Source organism: Coturnix japonica, chromosome 2 (genome assembly GCF_054131305.1).
Source record: "Coturnix japonica strain WE chromosome 2, WE-NBRP24, whole genome shotgun sequence".
NCBI lineage: Eukaryota > Metazoa > Chordata > Aves > Galliformes > Phasianidae > Coturnix > Coturnix japonica.
In genome coordinates, this window is record NC_140664.1 from 59,487,439 (window position 1) to 59,499,769 (window position 12,331).

The following is a 12,331-nucleotide window of genomic DNA, read 5'->3' on the forward strand; positions in this document are numbered from 1 at the left end:
GCTTTCCATCTGCGATGCTTCCCTACAATACGACATGATCCGTCTGTGAATAGGGCAAATTTCTTTTCGTTTTCTGGTAGCTCATTGTATGGTGGTGCCTCTTTAGCACGTGATACCTCTTCTGTAGGTGGTGTTTCAATTTTTTTACTCTCAGGCCAGTCCATGATCACTTCTAGAATTCCAGGACGGCTGAGTTTTCCCATTCGAGCTCGCTGAGTAATTAATGAAATCCACTTACTCCAAGTGGCATCAGTAGCATGATGGGTGGAGGGAACCTGTCCTTTAAACATCCAGTTAATTACTGGCAAGCGAGGTGCTAGAAGAAGCTGAACCTCTGTCCCAACTACTTCAGAAGCAGCCCGAACCCCCTCATACACGGCTAAGATCTCCTTCTCAGTCGGAGTGTAGCGCTCCTCAGACCCTTTATATGCTCGACTCCAAAATCCTAGGGGTCGGCCTCGGGTCTCTCCTGAGGCTCTTTGCCACAAACTCCAGGTGGGACCTTTCTCTCCAGCAGCAGTGTAGAGGATGTTCTTCACATCCTGTCCCGTCCGTACTGGCCCCAAGGCCACGGCACGGGCTATTTCTTGTTTTATCTGCTCAAAAGCCTGCTGCTGCTCAGGACCCCATGAGAAATTATTCTTCTTCCGTGTTACCTGATAGAGAGGGCTCACTATGTGGCTGTAGTTTGGGACATGCATTCTCCAAAAGCCCACTACTCCCAGAAAAGATTGGGTCTCTGTTTTATTTGTGGGCGGAGACATAGCAGTGATTTTGTCAATCACATCTGCTGGGATGTGACGACGTCCATCTTGCCATTTTATGCCTAAGAACTGGATTTCCTGGGCAGGCCCCTTCACCTTGCTGCGCTTAATGGCAAAACCAGCTTTCAAAAGAATTTGGATTATCTGTTTCCCTTTCTTGGAAACCTCTGCTGCTGTATGGCCCCACACCACAATGTCATCAATATACTGCAAGTGCTCAGGAGCATTACCCTGTTCCAAAACAGCTTGGATCAATCCATGGCAAATTGTTGGGCTGTGCTTCCACCCCTGGGGTAAACGGTTCCAGGTATACTGAATACCTCTCCAGGTAAAAGCAAACTGTGGCCTACATTTTGCAGCCAATGGGATGGAAAAGAAGGCATTAGCAATATCAATGGTGGCATACCACCTAGCTTCTTTTGACTCCAATTCATACTGGAGTTCTAGCATGTCTGGTACAGCAGCACTTAATGGAGGTGTGACTTCATTCAGGCCACGGTAATCTACCGTCAGCCTCCATTCCCCACTGGTTTTACGCACTGGCCATATGGGGCTGTTAAAAGGCGAGTGGGTTTTGCTAATCACTCCCTGATTTTCTAATTGGCGAATTAGCTTTTGAATGGGGAGCAATGAGTCCCTATTGGTGCGGTACTGCCGTCTGTGAACCACTTTGGTGGCAATTGGTACCTCTTGGTCTTTTACCTGGAGCAACCCCACAGCAGAAGGATCATCTGACAGACCAGGTAAAGTTGACAGCTGCTTAACACCATTTGTGTTTACAGCAGCTATCCCAAAGGCCCATCGATACCCCTTGGGATCCTTGAAATATCCCATCCTAAGGTAATCGATTCCCAGTATACATGGAGCCTCTGGACCAGTCACAATAGGGTGCCTTCGCCAGTTTTTACCAGTGAGGCTTATTTCGGCCTCCAACATAGTCAATTCTTGGGAACCCCCAGTCACTCCATGGATATATATTGGTTGTGTCCCTTGGTGACTTGAGGGCATTAGGGTGCATTGTGCACCAGTGTCCACCAAGGCTTTATATTTCTGTGGTTGAGATGTGCCAGGCCACTTAATCCACACAGTCCAGTATACTCTGTTGTCCCTTTCCCCCCCCTGGCTGGGGGCAGGGCCCCTCTATTGTTTACCTCGTTGACTTGCAGCAACTGGAACTCTCCCCTTCTTGGAAGAGTTCACCTTGGTAGTTGTTTCACCTTGTAATTCTTTCACTCGTGCCTGAAGTGCAGAAGTGGATGAATTACACCACTTCTTCATGTCCTCCCCATGACTACAGAGGAAAAGCAACAAGGCAAGACGTGTAGTCTCATTGTTGATTCGAGGTGACTTATCATCGTCATTTGCTTGAATACGAGGACGTCTCTTTTTAATGGTTGAGATTTTCGATGATACAGGTCGAGAGGAACTCATGTTGTTTAGCTTCCTCAATAGGCGATTGTGGAAATCCTGGTTTCCATCATCTTGTACCACCGTGGATTCATCTACATCAGGCACATTAGCCAATTTGTCAATAATATCATTTTGTGTTCGGAGCGTCTCAAAAAAGGAACCAATGGCACACAGTCCCTGGTAAAACAAATTTAGTAGAGAAAACATTTTTTTCCTCCAATAGAGAGAAAAAAGTAAAAGAAAACAAAGCTCAGCAGTGTTTATAAAATATACCGGAGTATTGGCAGTCCGCCTGGACTTTCAAGGTCAAGCTCGCAGGTGCAGAATCGCAAACACGAGATAGCTCCTTAACAGGGAAAAAAACTCGTAGCTCTGTTAAAAGCTAAAAGAGCAACAGAAGAAAACACAGAAAAACAGCAACTCAATATTTGCCCGCATTCTCCACCAAAATCTGTCACGGTTTGAACTAAAAATCCACCTGCGCCCGTGACAGGGGCCGTAGGCCCCGGAGGGGCCCTAGGCCGAAAGGAAAAAAAGTTAATTAGGAAAAGAAAACAGCGGCAACGATCTAAGGAGGCACACTTATTTACTAAATACTATATCGAAATACAGGATAACACAATATAATACAATATAATTGAAAATTGAGCTAACGAATCAAGCAAAATAGGAGAGAGAATGAGTCCCGTAACCGAGAGGCCTACTGTGAATCTAGGCGAACGGCTGAAGGCTCCCACACACTCCCCTGAACGCCAGAACTCGAAAGACCTCAGTCTGTTCTGCGACAGAGTTAATATAGAGTCCAGGTCCCGTGACCTATCGTGTTGTTCCCTGGGAGATGTAGTCTTCTTCTGTAAGTTGCAGATTCAGTAAAATTATTCATGCTTTATATGATGTTATGATGTGGAATACTGATAGCAAAAAATACAAAATTATTAAACCATGACAAAAGAACATTTATAATTTCTTCATTTCTCATTATTAGTGATAGGAAAGGGGGGAAATAAAAAAAAATCAAAGGTTTTTGAACAGGAAGAAATCAAAACTTCTATTTTACTTTCATAGAATCAAAGAATGGTTTGGTTTGGAAGGGACCTCACAGACCATCTAGTTCCAAATCCCCTGCTCCAGGCAGGGTTGCCAGCCACTAAATCAGGCACTAGATCAACTGCCCAATTTGGGGGGAGCCTCTACAGAGAGGCAGACAATAAAAAAAAAAAATTAAAAAAATAATAAAAAGTGTAAAAGGATGCTGAATATTTCCTCACCACCACAGCTCCCCAAACCAAGACAGCATAGGCCCAGGCAGTTAACTGAAACTAGTTTAAATAGTTAATGCTCGTGCGTGGCTAAAACCAAACCGAAATACAGAGCTAGCTGCTGTGACTATAGGCACCAAAAAGCCTCCCTCGCTCTGTAGAGGACACAAGTCAGGAAGGTACGTTGTTCCTTGCTATTTCTGAGCACAAACTGACCATCCAGACTACAAAAGAGGAATGGTTGCAAACAATGAGCTTCAGTACTTAAACAACTTCCAGATTTCCAGTAAGTGCATCACAGTTAGTTACTCTGCTGAAGTAATCACAGCACACTCGGGGGGCATTATTTTGCATACTGACAACTGAGAGAATAACCTTCAGTCTAGCACTGAAAAAGAGCGAACATCACTTGGCAGCTGCTGTTTCACTCAAAAACAGGAGAATTGCTGAGGATTTCAAATATCAGTACTGCAGAGATATCCAGGCAGATTCTATTAAAAGCAATGGAAATTATCAGATAGCCACATCCTTCCTCAATAATATTTTTTCTAACTAACAATAATTTTAGATATTTAGAAAAAAATATCTAAGACCAACAGCCAAAATCGGAAAACAAATTTCTTTGGGAATCTTATTTTTGTATTTGTGATTGTTTTTCCTTTGTTAATAGTAATTAAAAATACATATTTACAAAAACAGAATACAACATTAACATACAAAGTAGTCACTGTACTGTACATAGAACTTCAACAAGACTGATCCCAACTTCTCTTTAATTGTTGACCACTATGACAGACATAACACCAAGAAGCACTGCCCACTGCATGCTACAGAAGCAGTGCATATGAAATGTGATTTGATCAGGCACCCCAAAAGCTCATGCACACTGAGTATCAGCATTGACTGAACACAACTATGAAAACATTCTTAACAAACACGCTCTGTCTTGCTGTTAATTTTGAATAAACCAAGATGGACGCTTCCTGGCTCTCTCAATGATCCGCTTGCCTTCATCTTTTCCGGTGGGCTTTTCTCCATCATAAAGGACTACAGTCTCTACAGTAGGAGCATTAAACGGTCCTCCTTCCATTTTACCTATTTCCTTCCGTATCTGTTGAGTCTCTGCTTTGACTTTTGCATAACAATAAGCACAAAGAACATGCTTCAGTTTCAAGTTTCCACATTCGGGGCAAACATCTATGTTCCTCTGGAAAAAAAAAAAAAAAAAAAAACAGTCAAAAATAGGAAATTCTGTAATTCGAGCTAAAGCAAAAAAAAAAAAAATCAAAACAAAACAAAAAAGAGCAATCACAACTACGAAGCAATAAATGAAATACTGAGGAAATTCATTTGCCTTTTCAGAACTTGTTCTTCTAACTAATAACGACAGTCGTTGGTAATGCATTTCTATATCAAATGTGGATTATTACATATTACAAAGTATTTTGAAGATTATGATGTCTTTTAAACTTGTTTATAAACAAATTCCAGAACGCTTTTTCAAGGTAGTTTTGACTACCGTAACGCTTCTCAAAGGTGAGCTTATGTATCGCCATCACCTTGACTGGTATGAGCTTGTGAGGATTCCTCCTCCTGCAGCGGTTCACCTCGATGCTACGCCTTTTCTTCGGCGCCGCCATCCACAAGACGCTGCCGAGGAAGCCCAGCCCCTCGCCGCTCCCTGCGATGCCCGCTGCCGGCTCCGGCAGACAAGTGGGGGTCTGGACGGCGGGCTCCAGCCCTGAAGGGAAACGGAACTCGTTACCGCCGGCCTTCCTTAACCGACTGAGGAGAGCAAACGCGGGTCCCGGCACCACCCCCGCCCATCTCGGCCTACCCCACAGCGGGCTCTGCACCCCGCAGGCTGCCAGCAAGCGGCCGCGCTCCAGCCGCTGCCAGAAGCGCTGGATAAGAACGCGGACTGACGGCACCATGTGCAGCAGCATAATCGCCATGCCCGCAGGAACAGCAGGAGGAAACCAGGGGCCCGCAGGCGCGCTCAGCCTTCTGGGAAAGCGAGTGCCTCGAACGCGTCACAGAGTAACAACAACGGAGATGGGGACTTGGTCTCCCAGCAGCCCTTGTGGGGAGGCGGGGAGGGGATCGCAGACTCTAACTCCCGGCATGCCTCACGGCGGGTATCCCGGCCAACCGCCCCCCTCGTGGGCTGGGCGCACGGCGGCGCTCTGCGGCGTGCTTCCCTCGGAGCCAATCAGCGCGCGAGCTGCGTCCTCGCGCCGGAAACGGGCAGGGCGATCGGGCAGTCCGTGCCTGCGCACAGAGAACTGGCGAGGATAGCTTGGGGGCCGCTTGCAAGATGGCGGAGCGAGGTTACAGCTTCTCCCTCACTACCTTCAGGTGCGTAGCACTGGGGGAGGGTGCCGCGGGCCCCGGTTCGCAGCGGGCAGGCTCGTGGGAGAAGAAGGGAACAGCGCACGGACTGCGTGAAGCGGCCGTCCGGCGCGGGGGAAGCACGAAGAGGGTACTTTGCAGAGTCATTGCATTCCCGGTGCCGGGCCTGCCAGCGCTGCTGGGCCAGGCAGAAGGGACGGGTGTGAGGGAGCAGCGAGGGCCAGGGGATACCGGCTGCGGCTGGCGAACCGGGCAGCGGCCTTCCGTCCCCTGGGGTGAGGGAGTCCGGTAGAGCTGGGGAAATAGGTGGGGATCGCACCTTCACGGCGGGGCTGCCCCCGGTGCATGGGGACAGCCTAGTTGCTGAGTATTGCGGGCGTGCTATAAGATAAGCTTTGCAGCGTGTGAGAATAAAGGGAAGCCATCAGATGAGCTTCTGATGAACTTCTACGAGTTTATTTCTCTTCCTGCCGTGCTCTCCTATGGTCTTCTGTCTTGCATAGCTTAGATGTAGGATGCGCTGAATATGCTGTTGGACTGGTAGCTGTTAAAATGTTAACCCTAATAAGCTCACTAAAGATGAATTCAGATAAAAGAAAATATATATTTTTTAAATGAAGGTGTTGTCGAGAATAATATTATGAAGATGCAAAAAGAGAAAGTTAAAGCGAGAGTCTGCTGGCTTTGGTAAAGTGGCTTCTTAATCTGAGAGTAGTGCTATGTAATATAGTGTAATTGCAAAATAGTTCACTGAAGTGATGTTGTGGTTAAGCAAATGAGGCAGTAGGAATCTTCTTAGTGTTAGAATCTTCTTAGAATTCAGCTGAATGCGCCCACTTCGCTCAAAGGAGTGAATTTTTCATTAGCTCTTTCCTAATGGAGTTCACAAAGTTTTTGTACTTTGCAAAGCACTAATACAATGAAACTGTTTGGGTTTGTATTCACATGAAAGAGATAACAATTACTAACGCTTTTCCATATTCACTTCTTCCATGTAGTGAGAATCAATTATTTTAGTTAGTGCTAGTTTTTAATTTATTTTGCTGATGTTCTGGATGTTTTGATTCTCATACAGGAAATTATTGATTTGCTGGTATTGTTAATGGTCTTTAAAGCAAGATGTGGGAATACCTGGAGCTGAAATGAGATATTTGCATCTTGTGTTGTTGGCCATATAAGTGAAAAAAAATAGCAGTGTTCTACTTCTGTCTTTAAACAGTTAGCCTCAGTGTTTCAAAATTTTTTGCAAAACATGTATAAATGCTATTTCAGTAGAAATTCATGATCCCACTGAGTGGGAAACTTGGCATTGCAATCAGATCTTAATCCTATTCAAGAAGCATCAGTTTTCATTGATGTTGCAGGCAGGTGTAAAGGTTCTGGGCTTTATCAGCCTGGCTCTTATAAAGTCTTCAGATTTGTATTTATTTATTTAGAGTATACAGATACAAGCTGTAAAGAGATTTAAAAGGAAGCTAACTGATGCATATTTGAGTTAATTGATTAATTTTAATTAGTTAACTGGAAGTTAATTGATGCATATTTGAGCATATCAGATTTACATCAAGTTTACTTCTGCCCTTTCATTTTCAGTCCTTCTGGGAAACTTGTTCAGATTGAGTATGCTTTGGCTGCAGTGGCTGCAGGAGCTCCATCAGTTGGGATTAAAGGTTTGTTCATATCATAACTACAGTAGTGAATGACTGAGTGCCATAAGGAAGATGGGAAAGATAGAGCTCCATTTGTGAAGAAAGTTGCTAGGGTACTTTCGGAGACACAACCAGTAGAAACAAACACCTTTGCTTCAGAGTGCTATTGTTACTTAAGAAAATAAGTCTAGATATGTTTCTATGTAAAGAAATAGTTATTTCAACTGCTTAATTATTAATATATACTTAAGAATATATAAAATGTGATTATGAGAACTGTATTGTTATTTAAATTGGGAAACCTTATGTTGGGTGGATTCATCAAAGTGTCTCTTTAACATGATTCTAAACTTGAAGAGATTTTTAAAAATGGAGGAGCAGACTCCTTTATTCCTACACATCTGTTCTGTATTTCAACTGCTTTCTATAAGTGTAGTTCAATATAACTTTTTTTTTTTTTTTCCTAGCTGCAAATGGAGTGGTGTTAGCAACGGAAAAGAAGCAGAAATCCATTCTATATGATGAGAGGAGTGTTCATAAAGTAGAACCAATTACCAAACATATAGGTTTAGTGTATAGTGGTATGGGACCAGATTACAGGTATTTCAAAATATATATGCTTGGTCATCATTTAGATACATTTTTCTGTACGTATAGCTTAATAGTATGTTGGGTTACACTGTATATGAGATCTTTCTCTATAAGATTTTTTATAATATTATTTACCAAGGTAATTAATAAATCTCAAAAATGAGTGTGAGATAAAGAGCAATGAATTCAGTCTTAGTTTCTGTTTTTCAAAGTACTCCAGGGAGCACTGTGTTGGTATCTCAGTAGAATAAAACTCAGTATAATCTTACGTTTTCATGCATTCTGTTTGTCAGAAGCCTAATTCCTTTGAATAGTAATTTTGAAGAATTTTTGGCTAAAATCGTAACAAATAGTTTGATTTCTAATACAATAATTTTGTCTCTGTTTTTAGAGTACTTGTACACAGAGCACGGAAGCTGGCCCAGCAGTATTTCTTGGTTTATCATGAGCCTATTCCAACAGCTCAACTAGTACAAAGAATTGCTTCTGTGATGCAGGAATATACGCAGTCTGGGTATGTGGTTTTCCAAAGTTTGCAGGTAGTTAGAACAGTAAAGTATGACAACTACCTGGTGATTAATTTTTAATGTCAAAAACGCAGATATTTTTCACTGGAAAATGATCATAGAAAGTGGGTGAGTAGGAGGACCAATAGCTGCAGTGGGTGAGATAGTTGTTATATCTTGAATTGGTTGACTAGTCATGATAACAGCTCTGTGCTGGTGGGAGGCCTTTGGGGAAATTTGATGCATCCGCAGTAAAGCAGCTTTGGTGTTCATTCAATACATTTATGAATTTAGCATGCCTGCTCTGAGTTGGTTTTTTTTTGTTTGTGTGGTGTTTTTTTATTTTTACGTAGAGGTGTTCGTCCATTTGGTGTATCACTGCTAATATGTGGCTGGAATGAGGGGCGGCCCTACTTATTTCAGTCAGATCCATCTGTAAGTATCTTACACTTGTAAATTCAACTGCTTCTGTAAAATATCTAAAATTTCGTATGTGCTTGTGAAATACTTTTTGTGGTTTGAAGGCTAGAAGTAAAGATTCCTTAACCAGAATTCAGAAGTCAGAATGATTCATGCTGGGAATGTGCCTGGAGTTTTGGCTGTTGTGCCAAAGGAAGTTTAGGAAGTGGGTGACACCTGCTTGCTTATTCTGTGCCTCCATATTTATGCATGACTGCATGAGGAATGGCAACAGTTTTTGAAGGACATCACCACCCTTTTTCATCTCTTCCTACCTGCTTGGTAGTAACAGCAACAGTCATTCTGGCATTCTGCATCAGGTACCAAGAAAAAGTATTTGACCTCAAATATGCAGTTCAAATAGTTATTCTCTAAGCTGTAGCAAAATTAGGCCAAAGTCTGTTCCACTGTGAAATGTGATGCAAATATTTTCAGATTTAGTGGCAGTGGTTAGTTTATGTGAGTTTATTTGCTGTGTTACAACAGTGTCTTTACTAAAAATTACCTGTTGATTTCCATGTAAGTTACCAGACTTTTCATCATATTAAAATATCTGTTACTCTCATGATCTTCAATAAGTTTCAGAAGTGTGAGTCACTGCCCGATGGTCAAATGTAAAAAACAAAATACAATGCCTTGTGTAAGGCATCTTGATTGAGCTATAGATAGGGTGTGATTATCTTTATGCCACAGGAAAGAACAGGCCCAATGGCTAAATACCTTGGTAGTAGCTAAGATAAATCAGATGGCTGTTGTGTATCAAGTCTTTTGAAATGCATATATACACATGTATTTATTTGTGTATGTGCATAAACACACATACATATACCTATAAATATATATATACATTTATTTATATATGAGATGAGCCTCGTGAAAGAACTGACTGTTCATTCTCAAGGATAGAGTTTCTGTTCAAGGAATCCCAAATCAAACTATGATAACAACTTACTAAATCTATTTTTCAAAGTATTGGCAGTTCTAATTTATCAGCAAGGCCCAATAAGAGTGTTTTATATGTTTCCATAGCAAATGTTTTCACATCAAATTAGTGTGAATATAACCCAAAATAACCTCACATGTTTGCATAACATTCAGAATTTTTCTAATGGCTTCTGTACCTGTTACCAAACAACTGGATATGTAATGTTTGACTGAATTAGAAAAAACAATAGATTGTTGTTTTTACAGGGAGCTTATTTTGCTTGGAAAGCAACAGCAATGGGAAAAAATTACGTCAATGGAAAAACATTTCTTGAGAAAAGGTATGTGTATTTTTATAATGTCTAAAAGAATACTATCTCTTTTTCCAGGCTTCAGATAAAAAACTCAGGAAAATATAAATATATATACTTTTGAGTTAATGGTACAAAGATTTCAAATGCTTATGACACGATGTTTCTAATTACCATGTTAACATGTTAAACTTTTGTGTATATGATTAATTAATCCAGTACAATAAGCAGTGTGTTTATATATTTGCAAAAGCATTGTTCTACACAGTATCAGCAGCATTAGTGATTTCTTTAAATAATGATAACTGTTTTGAATATTAATATAGCAGTTCATACAACTACTTGGAGACTTGAATACTGTTTGAGTTTGTAGAAGTTCTAGACTTAGTAGGATTCAGAAAGATTGTACTGTGCTGAAATATGTGATCTTTTTACAGATACAATGAAGATTTGGAGCTTGAAGATGCCATTCATACAGCTATCTTAACATTAAAGGTTAGGAAAACATGTAAAGAATATGCATCTTACTCTTGCAATATCATTGAAATGATTCACTGAACTATATTTTCTTTAATAGGAGAGCTTTGAAGGGCAAATGACAGAAGACAACATTGAAGTTGGCATATGTAATGAAGCCGGTTTTAGGAGGCTAACTCCAACTGAGGTTAAGGACTACTTGGCTGCAATAGCCTAGTAGAAACCAAGTAAGACTGTGAGAATTCACACTAAGGTCTTTTTAATTTTGGCTCCTTCAATGTTTTTCTTTGCAGTTTTTGCATACTTATTTCTACATGGTTTGACAGATTTTTTAAATGTCATGGGTGAAAATGCAGCAGTCCTGATGTTGTAATAAATTGAATCTTAATACAGATTACTCTTCCCCTTGGTACATGGAAAGTTTGTACACCAAATACTGTACGAAATGTAAAGTTATACTGAACACATAAAAAGGCAAAATAATAAAGGTTGAAGGCCTCTGTTTTGCGGGAAAGTGTGTGCGTCTTTTTGTTTGTCTCTAGGAAGCTGAGATTTTGGTATCTTCATTGTTGAGGAAAATTTTTTCCACGTTAGCCATTGTGAACTTCTAAACTCTGTGCATACAAGAGCATTTTTTCACTTTGGAATTTAGTGTAATTATTAAGTAACTTCCTAAAATGGGTTGCTCTGGTGTAAAACATACTTCCATAGGCGTGTAGAACAGTCTTCGATTTGGGGGATGAACTGTGATTTACTCAAACAGCTCTGCTTCTGAGTGTCTACAATTGTCTCAGTCTTCGCATCTTAAGAGTTTGTTTTTTGTTAGTCATTTGACTTCTATGATCCTAGAAATTGAAATTCTTCAATCCTGTAATGCTGTTAGGAATAACAGAAACAATTGCTATAGATCAAAACCTAAATGCATTTACCAGTACTTTTAAAAATCAATGGGATGTGGAAAGCAAAATGAGAACATTAGTGTGCCCCGGTGGCGCAGTGGTTAAAGACGCCACCTTGCAACACTGGGGCCCGGGGTTCGAATCCCCCCTGTGGCGCAAGTGGTAGAAATGCTGCTCTGCTACACAGAGGCTCGAATCCCGGGGGCTGGACTCGATGATCTCTAAGGTCCCTTCCAACCTGCACGAAACTATGAAACTATGAAACTATGAAACATGTAATGTAATTACTTTATTCCTTGAATAATGCTGAAGTACTTTTCAACTTGCAAGATGGAATGGTAACGAAAAGATCACTAAATTTATGCATTGCTACTTTTAAACATGCAGAACTAGATACTTGAACATTATGGTGGGTATATGTACCATTAGTTTCTTCTGGTTCTTTCTTAAGTGTGTAGTGTCTGTAGGGTTATGTAGAAACAAACTGCACAAAAGAAAGAGGCTTAAATATACTTTTTTTAAAGTAGAAGTCTTTTAAAGTTACTGATAATGAAATGGAAACTACAATAGTTGGATCAGTCTGCTTGTATATTAGTAAAGTTAGCAGCCAGACAGGTCAAATGTTAACCATCCATAACCAATGAAGAAAATAAAAAGTCTAAAAAAAGTGACATACAAACTAACTGATCTTTTCTATGTCTGTTTTCTAATGTTTTATGTTATCATTAGG

At 40.9% G+C, this 12,331-nt stretch overlaps 2 protein-coding genes across 2 annotated transcripts; one reads left to right on the top strand and one right to left on the bottom strand.

Moving 5' to 3' along the window:
* Nucleotides 1–4,050: 4,050 nt before the first annotated feature.
* MRPL32 (mitochondrial ribosomal protein L32) lies at nt 4,051–5,422 on the bottom strand. Its single transcript, XM_015854923.3, has 3 exons — nt 5,271–5,422; nt 4,993–5,174; nt 4,051–4,640 (listed from the first exon to the last, which is right to left on the bottom strand). Exons 1-3 carry the CDS (start codon nt 5,386–5,388, stop codon nt 4,386–4,388), a joined length of 555 nt encoding a protein of 184 aa, XP_015710409.1. The 5' UTR covers nt 5,389–5,422; the 3' UTR covers nt 4,051–4,385.
* Nucleotides 5,423–5,708: 286 nt separating this feature from the next.
* On the top strand, nt 5,709–11,216 carry PSMA2 (proteasome 20S subunit alpha 2). Its single transcript, XM_015854922.3, has 8 exons — nt 5,709–5,791; nt 7,379–7,455; nt 7,902–8,034; nt 8,417–8,539; nt 8,885–8,966; nt 10,182–10,255; nt 10,663–10,720; nt 10,803–11,216. The coding sequence occupies exons 1-8, from the start codon at nt 5,751–5,753 to the stop codon at nt 10,917–10,919; spliced, it is 705 nt and encodes a 234-aa protein (XP_015710408.1). The 5' UTR covers nt 5,709–5,750; the 3' UTR covers nt 10,920–11,216.
* Nucleotides 11,217–12,331: the final 1,115 nt, after the last annotated feature.

Coding starts and splice junctions, on each gene's coding strand:
- MRPL32 (XM_015854923.3), bottom strand. CDS start 5,388: ATGGCGATTATGCTGCTGCACATGGTGCCGTCAGTCCGCGTTCTTATC. Junction 5,175..5,270: donor GGTGCAGAGCCCGCTGTGGG/GTAGGCCGAGAT, acceptor GTTTCCCTTCAG/GGCTGGAGCCCGCCGTCCAG. Junction 4,641..4,992: donor ACAAGCTCATACCAGTCAAG/GTGATGGCGATA, acceptor TTTTTTTTCCAG/AGGAACATAGATGTTTGCCC.
- PSMA2 (XM_015854922.3), top strand. CDS start 5,751: ATGGCGGAGCGAGGTTACAGCTTCTCCCTCACTACCTTCAG. Junction 5,792..7,378: donor TTCTCCCTCACTACCTTCAG/GTGCGTAGCACT, acceptor TTTCATTTTCAG/TCCTTCTGGGAAACTTGTTC. Junction 8,967..10,181: donor TATTTCAGTCAGATCCATCT/GTAAGTATCTTA, acceptor TTGTTTTTACAG/GGAGCTTATTTTGCTTGGAA.